Source organism: Etheostoma cragini, chromosome 4 (assembly GCF_013103735.1).
Source record: "Etheostoma cragini isolate CJK2018 chromosome 4, CSU_Ecrag_1.0, whole genome shotgun sequence".
NCBI lineage: Eukaryota > Metazoa > Chordata > Actinopteri > Perciformes > Percidae > Etheostoma > Etheostoma cragini.
In genome coordinates, this window is record NC_048410.1 from 18,198,011 (window position 1) to 18,209,747 (window position 11,737).

The 11,737-nt window shown below is 38.1% G+C and overlaps 1 protein-coding gene and 1 long non-coding RNA gene across 3 annotated transcripts in view; one reads left to right on the top strand and one right to left on the bottom strand.

Annotated features, from left to right (window-relative positions):
- Positions 1-3: 3 nt before the first annotated feature.
- Positions 4-4,315, bottom strand: rpl29 (ribosomal protein L29). Of its 2 annotated transcripts, XM_034868940.1 has the most exons (5): positions 4,125-4,315; positions 3,628-3,680; positions 3,345-3,409; positions 1,270-1,353; positions 4-31 (listed from the first exon to the last, which is right to left on the bottom strand). In XM_034868940.1, exons 2-5 carry the CDS (start codon positions 3,662-3,664, stop codon positions 14-16), a joined length of 204 nt encoding a protein of 67 aa, XP_034724831.1. In that variant the 5' UTR covers positions 3,665-3,680; positions 4,125-4,315; the 3' UTR covers positions 4-13. The 2 variants fall into 2 exon arrangements, with proteins under 2 accessions (XP_034724831.1, XP_034724832.1); XM_034868941.1 differs by lacking the exon at positions 4-31 and having other exon boundaries at positions 1,177-1,353.
- Positions 3,893-11,737, top strand: part of LOC117943053 — a 14,857-nt gene continuing 7,012 nt past the window's right edge. The window contains exon 1 of the long non-coding RNA XR_004656275.1: positions 3,893-3,902. This is a non-coding gene — a long non-coding RNA (uncharacterized LOC117943053). The remainder of the gene's footprint in view (positions 3,903-11,737) is intronic.

Genomic DNA, 11,737 nt, shown 5'->3' on the forward strand with positions numbered 1-11,737 from the left:
CACTCCACTGCATTTATTTGACAGCTTTAGCAAGTAGATACTTTTGTACGTGTACTATATACGATACAGTGTATACAGTATATATATATCATTCATATATATATATATATATATATATATATATATATGATATACAGTATATATATTCAGTATATATTAACAGTACATATGTTACCTGCTGTTCAGACCAATGCATCACTAATTATAATCCAATATACAGTATAATTCAGAAATTTCCCATTTCTGCATAATTAGTACATTAACTTTCGACACAAGTAGTAATATTCGAACTTTTACTAAAGTAAGAGACACTGATAGGCTAATAGCTGTTACAGCATGCATATAACAAAGACATTGTTTACTTTGGTTGTGATCCCCACTCAAATATAAGTTTCAAAGTTGCGTATTTCCCATTACCATCCAACAAGCAGCTAACATTCTTTTTAACAAAGCACAATCCATTATTAATCATATACTTCATACATTGAGTAAGGAAAAGTAATCAATTATTAGTCACTAAACGTCTCGAGTAAAATGCGTGTAATGTCTTTACTAGTACAGTCGCTAGTTCACCTCGCGTGTTCATTAAATGAAATATAAGATTCAGCCCCCCTCCCTACCACAATCATTTCCATACAGTTCCTAATTCTTATAGTTTACATAGCACTTATTTGTATTATCTGTATGTCACGCACAATACACAAGTTAAACATATCATGCAGAGCTTCTAAGCAACGCTGGGACAGAAAACTTTTTGCCACTTTTAGTGGGACCAGTGTTGGGAACGTGTAATTTACCAGTACATACAGTGTGTAGCCTGCACAGATAACTGCAGTTCACTCTTGAATTTGATACGGTACTATCCAAACCATACAGCAAGCCTCTTATAAAATTGAATTAGCTGTATGTTAAAAGGTTGTTGGAGTTCCATATACAACAAATGTCCGTTGGCAGAATCAAACAGGGGACGTTGCAGTTATGGTGTACATCGTAACCACTCAGCTACCACACGCCCTGAGAAACCTAACATTTCAGTCATCAGTCCCCATTTTGTGATTTCAATGAATGATGAAGCAACGTAGCTTACATCGCCTTGGAGAAATCCTACAAATCCAATCAAGTGATTTATTACATACGATCAGACTGAGGCAGTTACAATAAAAGAAAAATCTGATATTGGTTTGTTAAAGCATAGCTTTATTGTGATGGTGGAAACAGTCTATGAAACAGTGACAAACATGGAGGTGACTGGATGGCATCTTATTTCGCTGCCGCTGCCTTCTGTGCCGCCTTCATGCCCTTCTTGTTGTGCTTCTTAGCAAAGCGCATGTTCCTCAGGAACTTAGGGTCCACCTGCAGCAAAGAAAGAAAACAGTGAAGTGAGCAGGTAGGACTAAAGCATTTAAAATAGTATTGAAGCAACTTCCAGCACATTAATGACACAAGGGAATAAAGCAAACCAAACACTCGTTAATTCCCATTAGAGTAGTGTAGTTACACAGTTGGCTTCAGGTTGAAATTAAATAAAAATAAAAAATACTAGATAACAGAGGTACCTCACTAGTAGCTGGTCTATACAAATCAGAAATGTGCCCCAGTGTAACTGTGAAGGTCAACAGAATCTTTCTCAAGCAAATTCATTCTTAAACTGGTTTTAGGAGCAACAACTTTGACAACAGAAGTAGCATAATTTCATAGGTACTCCTGTGAGAGAATTGTAACATAGAGGGATTTAGAGATATTGTAATATAGTTCTCATTAAAAATAGATCTGTTTACTCTAAGTGAAACCACAGGATATCTTGAAGGGATGTGCTAACGTTTTATACTTGAGTAAAAAATGCGTCAGTGTCAGCTGAGAAAAAAATGCATTTCACAAAGCTTTGGCAACAACCAGCTACAACTGCCCACCGGTAAACTGTGAAAAATGAGCATGGGTTAAATCATGAATCTATTTGTGAGCCTCAAATGCTGCCCAGGATGAAATGTATACAATGCAGTGCTTTGGCTATATCCATGTCTTGGAAGTTGTAATTATGTGACTCTGCAGAGCTGTTTGATTCACTGAACTCAAGCGGGTGATTATCTGCTGAGAAGTTAAAATTAAGCAAAGAGACAAATATTACTAACACGCTGTATTAACATTACGGTTTAAAACTTGTTCCAGGTTAATGGGAATGTATATTGCTCAAAACCAACATGGATAAACTTTCTAATGTTCCCCCATTTTTGTTTTTTGTTGCCAAATTGTAAAATGAGCAGTGACATTTAACCACCCGTTTCCCGTATCCTAAGGAGGCGTCTATTTGCTGGATTTTTTTCATAGAGGTTATCTAGTAAATAGGGCCCCTGATGGAAATGTAACTGCTCATATTCTGGCAGGTTTTGTAATAATAGGAGTAGTGTTCATAGTAAGTGAACATATGATCAGACCTGCATATTGCAAATGTGTCTGAAATTGTTCATTAGCTCTCATTATTGATTCTCAAGGCTGAATGGACTCACGATAATAAAGCAGGCTCCTTGTGTATGAGGAAGGACACGTTATCTTGGAATGTAATTGTAAGACATATGATGCTTTTGGGAGGAAAAAAAAATAAAGCACAAAAAAAAAGCTGCAAACTGTTTGCCTGTTCCCGTTCCTCTCTGTTGGAAAAGATCCTAGCGGAAACTATGCAATGTACTGAATTAAGTATTCTATAAATGTGAAGCTGCACAGGCATGGCGTTTGAAAACATTGAGCCCTGATTAAGTCAATTTGCCCACAATCCAATGGACAGCAACCAACATTCAACAATGCTTTCAGCATGTTAAATCATTTTAAGTTTCCCAGCTGCTTGTGTAGCAGGAACATTTTCTACAAAAAAAAAAAAAAAAAAGACATCTCAGTAAAAATCTAAAAGTTCAAAGTTAATCTTATCTACAAGTTCAGTCTGAAATTCTGCCTTGGAATCAATTTCCAATACATTTTCTCATAGGACAAAGCAATGATAATTTTGGATTTAACAGCAGTGTAACCAGCCCCTTAGCTAAAGACTTTACAACTCCTAAATTACCTCTCAAAACACACTGCTTGGCTAAAAAGAAAACATAACTTTCATTTTTCTCCCAATATGGCTCGACATTATCACAGTCCCAAATCATAAAAATTAGGGCCATGAAACTAAGGACCTCCCTGTCACTCAGCACATTTAACCATTTTTTTTTTTTTACACACACACCAGGTTTTCACTGCACATGTAAACACGCTTGATTTACTTCATTACTAATTTCTAAGAGCGATGTCAATCTGGTTTCTCGTGCACATGCTAATCACCCAACCTATCAACACAGAAGTGTACTGACCCCCTTCAGTGACTCATAACGATCAGATCTGGGCTTCTTGATGCCATTCCTGTGGGCTTTACGAGCTGTTCAGACAAGGGGAGAGAAACAAATATAAACAGTTGGTCCACTTTTCACGCTCACCTCTGCAAAGTCCACTTTATTGTTTGTACAATGGTCATGCATGTAAAACTAAACATTTAAATATTCCTCTGAGTCTTTAATGGAATAGCTTAACGTTAAGATGTTTGAAGTTAAGCTCCAAAAAGAGTAACCCTAGACTTCACACTTTACTCATACTTACACTGATTGTGGGTTGTGTGATTCTTGGACTTTGCCATTTCGTCACTGGTTAATCTGAAGAAAGTAAAAACAAATGTTTACCTTTGTTTAGCATCACTTCTTTGCATCCACTTGCATGTTGGCTAACGTTAGCATGCCAACCAAGAAAGCTATGTAACTTTACTATGTACAGAGATAGTTTATTAAATGACAACTTTGTGGTGTTACAGTGACGGTCAAGTGTCGATGTAAAAGTGCATTTAATACCGAAAGAACAGACGTGTTTTATGTAGAAATGTTGCCTGGTAGCTGCCTTTGCTACATTGCTTCTGGCAGCGTTAGCATTTTTCTAATGTGAAATTCCACCAATAATGAGGATCACATCTAAAATATAATGCGGTGGAAATATGAGCAATATGGTGATTTATCACAATTCATTTCTGTATTTGTGCGGGAATGTAAAATACAAGCGGATTGACTCAGATTTTAAAAGTCCACATAAATGGGAAAACAAGGTACCTGCAACACGAACAGACGGCAACCGGAAGAGAAAGAAAATCAAACCCTGCAGAGGAGAAGAAGACGAGGGGAGTCAAGAGAGGAAGTTAGTCTGATCTGTATTCATGACAGCGCCGCCATTTGGTGGTTTCTGGAAAGACGAGTGATGGACCACAGCTGGCCACAGGATGTCAGCCTCTGTTCATATGACACTTTTAAAGTTATGACAGCCATATGAAATGAAGTGTGTGTGTGTGTGTAACGGGGTCTAAAAATCTAGCTTCTAAAAGCAGTGTGAGGTCATTGAAAATTGGGTAATTTCATGACATAATGTGAGGAAAAACGTACATCAACAATGTCATTAGCTGTTGACCCCAAAATAAATTTAAAAAGCCACATATATATTGTTTTGTGGCAGGTTGATACGTATTGGGAAGCAAGATATACAAACACACACACACACTTTTTCTCAACATAAACTAACTTTTCCTTTTCCTTTCTCCACTCTTCTCATTCTCAGCTGAGGTTGGGTGAGCCCCTGCTCAAGCTGAAGAATTCATGCAGCAGCAGCATCCTATATTTAGACCCTTGTTTGATCACACGAGCCTCTCTGCTCCACTCTGCAGCACTCGGCTCTGCTCAGTCAATTGCAGATTTGGGTACATGTGTTATTTCACGTGATAGTTGTCAAGAGAGGACTGGTTTCCATGTCCTGTGAGATTCTTCACACATGGTAGTTTTAGTGGTACACATCTCTGTGAATATTCTCTCAGTATTAACTGTGTGAAATCATTAATAAAGTGAGACAATCTTACTTTGTTCTATGAGATGTGCTATGGGAACGTTCCTCAATATGTGGAAGAGGATCATTGTTGTCCCTTGTGTCCCTTTTTTTTGGGAGGGGGGGGTATGCGACGACTGAATACGGCAACATTATTATTACTGTAATAATGCTGTATCTGTCTATCTATCTATCTATCTATCTATCTATCTAACTATCCAATTTCTGCTTAGAACTCACAAACAAACACACACTTTCCGTTCTGCCATGACCAACATTAATTCAGTTACAGAATACATTTAACAATTACATCTTCACTGCGAAAAATCAATGCACATGCAAATCCGTTGGTTTGTGTTTTGTTCCTGTTAACATTTTGCTACATTACTTCCCTGATATTGCATTGTGCATTTCATAACACAGAAAAATCCAATTACTTTTACATCTTCATTTGTTGCCATTATTGGTTTGTCGTAATTACTTTTTTATTCTCTCAGGGGTGAACGGTTTAAAGACCTCTAAAGTATGATGTAATGTCAGGAGGATGTTCTCATGTATTATTATTATTATTATTATTATATGTTTATTACTGGGTGGAGTTTTTTACATTTGTATCCTTTCCATTCACATTAATTTCATATATATATGCAGTCAGTACAACACGTCACTATGATCCTCAAGGAACTGAAGTAACACCTCTATGAATTATCATTGCGAGGCTTTACATTGTGGTATTACAGCACAGTTTTTCTCTCTCCCATTATTGTTCTAACTTCTCTCTGCTTTATCACATTAAAAAAATCCCCCCTCTAATCTCTTTTTTCTTCATTCATTACGACCCACCTACTTTCTCATGCTACTTCTCAAACTTCAACTCAGCTCTTTTTTCACTTGAACCGCTCCCTCAGTTTTACCCCTGAACTCCCTGTGTTGCTCTATCTTTTGCACTACTCCCACCCAATTTCATTTCCTTTTCATTTGTGAGAGGAAATCTTGTCTTTGAGCAGCACAGAGTCAGTCCCTCAGGGATTCACTTCCCCACAGCACATGAAAGAGGATGCTTATCATGTCTCTGGATTTTGGAGGCATTACATGAAGGCACATCCCAACTGAATACAAGATCTATTGAGTATTGCATGCACAATAGTGACAATCTAAACATTTCCTTCCTGAATAGCTTCTGCAGTAGTGCCCTTAAGCAACAAAGTAAATCACAGAAGGTTAGTTGCCCAGGAGAAAGAATCTACCGCAGTTCTCGTGTGTATGTGTCCAAATCCCAAATCAATATTTTCCTGGCTGGTTAACATGACTACAATGGTAATGCCCTCTTTTTTGTAAGCTTGCAATGCAGACCGATGCACAACAAAACACTGACTGTGCTCCATCAAAGAAAATCACTGGTACATAACACTTGTCAAGTCTCTCCACTTCTACATCAAGCTGGCATTGACATTTATTCGCTGAGTGAACCGCCTTGCTGTGAACGTGTGTGTGTGTGTGTGTGTGTGTGTGAGCTTGTTTTTTGCCTGGTTGTCCATCATATTCTGAATGCCTGAATACTGTACAGATATTGCGATGGAGTTTTCTATGGCTTATCACCTGCAGCATAGGCAACAATTTCATATCTATAAATCTTTCTATTTCTACTGGCCCTGTCTTCTCATTTGTTTTGCTGCACTGACTTCATTCCTTCTGGTCGTAGGACATAGATCACTATACAAAAATGAAAGGCAGAATGAACGAATGAGAAAGTAGAGGAGGGAAGCAGAGTGTATATATATTGGTGCTGGGAGTAAACAAGTAGGTGGTCTTGGCTAAGATTTAGCTCTCCTATTGGTTAATGGGAGGGGATTAATGAATCTATTCATTCATCTTTCCTCCTTCCTTTCTCCACATCACTATGGCTAAAACACACACACACACACACACACACACACACACACACAAGCACAAACACACTTTTACCACATCTTAAAAACAAAGTTTCTATTTTTATTATTACTGTTTAATGTGTTCTTGAATGTATGTCATTAATATAATTTTTTGGCCACTTGGGGACAGCAAAAACAAGTTGTAAACACAACACTGACTTATTCTCACTTTTAAAAGTTGATAAGGTGAACATGTTAGCAAACTGTTTTATATTTATTTTATTATTTTATATTATTTTATAATAGTAGCAATAAACTGGGTTTTCCCATGTGATTGCAAAGATAAACAACTTAAGTTCCTGTAGAGAGATCTCATTTGTTAGACATCAAAAGGTTTTCAAGAATCAAACGTTTTCTCTGAAAATGGTATCAGCGTGATATCAGCACACCCAATATTCTTAGTAATGAACCCAAGTTAAGGCTTTTTCTCTATTTAAATGACCTAAAAAACTGAGACATGCTGTTCTTCCTTTCAGTATTAATTACTGAAATGTACTTGTCTCCGGCTTCCCTGCTCTGCTCTCAATCAAACTAATTAAAAACTCAGCAGCCAGAGAATGAATGAGAGCCAGTAAATATGATTACATCATCTCGGTCTCTTTTCATTGGAGCATTGTGAATGCACATACTGATTATAACATTCTCTTTCTAAAAGCATTATGTTCTTTCAGCACACAATAATATATATTACTGATTCACTAGCACTCTCTTCACAAAATACACATTTACTTTGCCTGAAACGCTACCAAGTCATAAGCCGTGACTTGAAGTTGTAACTTATGGGCTAAAAATTGTTTACACAAAAAAAAAGCACAAAATAAACTGAAAAAACAATTCATGATTTATCCTTTCTTTGTTGATTTGGGCTTGTTGTATGGCAACAACATGTACAAGACTTATACTTGCAATAAAACTGCAAAGTATTTAAAAGGGCTTCATGAAGACATTCCTTATTATCCACAGAAAATAACATTTACTGTAAATGTGGACTGTTTGTTGGAAACGTGAAACAAACAGTTTGTGTTTAAAAAATCCAATATTTTGTTGACCCGATCTCCTGCCAGAGCAGCCTTTGTCATTCTAGGACAACGTCACTTGACTTGCTATGGTCACTGGAGGTGAACGTGTACACGTTTTGGAGGTCTTGTTGAAACCACTGATGCCTGACGACTGCCGTTGACATGACATAGGTTAAAAGCAATTCGTTGGTTGAATAATGGACCAGAAACTGAGGCAACCAAACTGTATTAATCATATTTTGGTGACTCACTTGTATCACTGCCACACTTGCTCACATTCAAACAGTGCATGTACATATATTCGAGACACACATATATGTGTTTTCACAACACACCTACGCTCATACTTGCACAGAGTGAAGCTCAGCAGTATTTTTGAACGAGGTGTTATTGGGTAGCATGTTATACAATATGTGTCTCAGGGACAGCCAATCTTACTCTGACCTGTTTTCTGTCTCAGTGGGAAGGTGGGAAGAGACTTTAAAAAAGCACGACTCACTATTGTCCTTCCAGAGAGAGAGAGAGAGAGAGAGAGAGAGCAAGAGAGAGGCACTGGGCCTTTCTACTGACTCAGTGACAAGATACAAAAACAGAAAACACTGAGCGGTTTTAGTGATGTGAGGTGCGTTTGATGTGAAAATGTAATTTTGATGCTCTAGGTAAGGAGGTTTTGAAATAAACATGACCTTAATGAGATTATGTTAATATGCTGTGATGAGACCTTTAACTAAGATCAAGATATTGCTTGAATACAACATTTCTTTATTTCTTTAAGCCTTTTTTACAAAGGAGCAGGACCTGAAGCAGGTCACTCACTTTAAATATCTTCAAACAACTAACGACAATTAACCCAGACCAATGCAGACTACATCTACAAAAACCAAAGGCAGCTGCTCTCTCTCCTCGGGAGTTTGAGGAGCTTCAATGACTTCAACTGCAACCTTATCATGGTCTAAAGGTCGCTCACTGAGAGCACCATCACCTATTATATTGTCTCCTGGTAATGGAACCTCTCAGTTAGACACAGGAACAAGCTGACCGGTTAACCAGGCCGTCAAGATCATTGGAAATAAACAACAAGAACTACAGAATCTGTACAGCAGGTCCATAACCAAAAAGGCAACCCTGTATCATAGTGACCCCACCCACCCGCTTCACTCATCTTTCCATCTGATGTCATCTGACAGGAAGCTCAAGGTCCCAATAAACAATAAAAAACAGTAAAATAAGTAATTTGTGCCCTCTGCTGCGGTGGCCTACTTACTGTGTGCAACAACATTATAGATGTATTTAATAAATGTATTCGTTAACTATTCCCTATTTAGTAAACACTAGCTACTTGACTCCAGAGCTAGCATAACATTGACAGTTCTGACTTATGAATCATCCTCAATATGCTGTAGGTGTTGTTTTGAATGACTAATTCAAAAAATAAAAAATGTGAAGCCTTGCACTGTGGTATTCTAGCAAGAAGAAGCATGCAATGGACACTACTTTATTTGTTCTTTTGTGGCCAATTTAGAGCGACTATTTTTACATTGTTCCTGGGCCCAGTACTTGTTCTGGAGTCTTTCTCTGCTGAAGACAACCTGCCTGATCAGATGTTCTTTAAAGACGGCTATTTGCCACTAGTGTGTCATCATGTCTATGTTGCCATATTCTGGGATGTCTCAGCCCATAACCCCCAAGGTAACTTCGAACAAACAGCTTTGTTTCCATGGTAATAGGCAGTGACACCTGCTGACAAGTGGAACCGCATGACAAAAAAAACCATGGCTTCATAATTTGTGGTTTTTTTAACAACGTTTTGGAGCGGGTGAGGACATCGTCAATTGTCTTCATTTCTGGGCTGTGTTGAGATGATATGTTACTGAAAGTTTTTTGTACTGTGACACTCTTCCAATTTTTTCCCCAGGAAAATCCTTGTAACTTTTAAATCCTTTCAGAGGGGAAATTGCTGGACTAAGGGGAATCTCAGCAGTTTGTTACAATCTCTTCTTCCCCTAGAATTTGTATAGCAAATTAGTTGATAGTCAAGAACCAGACAGCTTTGTAGTCTGACTATTAGTTCGATCTAATCCACTGTCAAAGTCTATCTTTGTGAAAACAACCCCAGGTGCTGATATGTTAAGAATAACTATTACCAAGCTAAACGTACCAGCTGGGCACAGGTTTTGTATACAATTATACAATACAATCTGCATTGACATGTTGTCAGGTACTTGGACAGAGCCAACCATCTTAACCATCCAACCCTTCTGCCATGTCTGCAGTTGGATCCTGCTTTCTGTTGCCTGATACCAGAACAATGACACCACCAATGTTTTGGTTTAAAATCACTTTCTATCCACAACACATATTTGAGCTAATTACACAGTCTACAAGTTTAGTTATCATATATCATACCAGTTGTGTCAATCATTCCCCACACCTGTGAGGTATGTAACATCTTGTCACCTGTGATGTGGAAGAGTTCATTTCAAACATGGCATTCTGACACTTCACAGTGACAGTAAATATGTGCATTCAAAGAGTAGGAATGATACAGTCACATTTCATACATAATGTGTGAACAAAATCGTGCTTTTTAACACAGAGGCACAAAGTGACACTAACAAAAATAAACAATATATGCAGTAATTAGCAGAGAAATTGTGTAGGAAGCAAAGCATGTGTCAGTTTAACACCAGTTTACTCTCTGGTCCACTTCCCAAACTCTTCCATATAATAAAGTCACTAAACCCTGAGTCAAAATAACACCTCTCCTGACACTTTTCCTTTTTGCTAATCTTCAAAGCTTCACAATTTGTTGTAACATGCAAAGTATTGCCAATACATTATCATTTCATGAAAAGCTACAGTGAAGATAGGCTCAGTAATTAATTAAAATAAATTTAATTTTCTAAAGAAAATGCAAGAGTGCACACATTAACTCGGTCACCAACTGTGGTTCAAATGTAGTCAGGAAGGTGAAGAAAAATGATAATGAGTGTGTATTTGTACTTTAGGCCCCCTCCCAATCTAACGTTGGAAAGATGTCTTGGGACTGGGAGGGCGTTTCCAAAGCTATGTGAGCTATGTGACTGTCCGACCTGATGAAGCAAAGGCAGATTTAAGGCTCTATCGCACCTAGCGCAGCGCAAAGTGTCTCTGCTAGTTTAAGACCGAGACAGTTGTCAATTTCCCATAGCGCTCCCACGCTGTTTGAACACCAAACACACCTGCGTCCATCTTTGCGCCCATTGGTGAGCTGGTATTACAGAGAGGTGTGTTCAGGTGAATTATCATTTTAACAGCAAATTAGTAAAATGCACCTTGGCTCATCCAAAGCGTGCGCACATCATGCTTGTTACACACACACAAGGAAGCGCAGCAGCACACACACAAAAGATTTCAAATAAAAATATGACGCTGCGAATCCGCCATCATAATAACAATAAGCCAAGGTAGAAACGCGCCTGGCTTTTAAAAGGAATAGGAGATGACACTCAATGATTGGTTTATTGCTTGTTACGCCCAAAACACGCCGAAGAATTAATGAAAACATTAAGTAGGCTACAACCCTTTGGAAGCATGCGCCTAGCGCATGGTAACTGTTTCATTGTTTTTTCCCCTCAAAGTCTTTCATACAGTGGCCAACAGGGGCAATCGCCCTACAAACACATGCAAAAAGACATGACACAAGCAAATTAAGAAATCAACTTCAGTAATTTGACAACATACGCAAAGGATTCTACAAACGCACTGCAAATACACATAACCCAACCAACTACATAAACGCACTGCAAATGTAGAAGCGATGCAACCAAAAAAAACGCCGCATCATGATTACACAACGGAAGATCTCCAGGCCTCTAGGGGGAGCTCTAAGTCAAACATCTTGACTTTTGACCTCGAAAGTTT

Bases quoted from the DNA above. Each gene is read 5' to 3' on its own strand.
- rpl29 (XM_034868940.1), bottom strand. From the start codon at position 3,664: ATGGCAAAGTCCAAGAATCACACAACCCACAATCAGT. The intron at 3,410-3,627 runs GTAAGTATGAGT...TTGTCTGAACAG, and splicing joins TCACACAACCCACAATCAGT to CTCGTAAAGCCCACAGGAAT. The intron at 1,354-3,344 runs GTCAGTACACTT...TCTTTGCTGCAG, and splicing joins GTTATGAGTCACTGAAGGGG to GTGGACCCTAAGTTCCTGAG.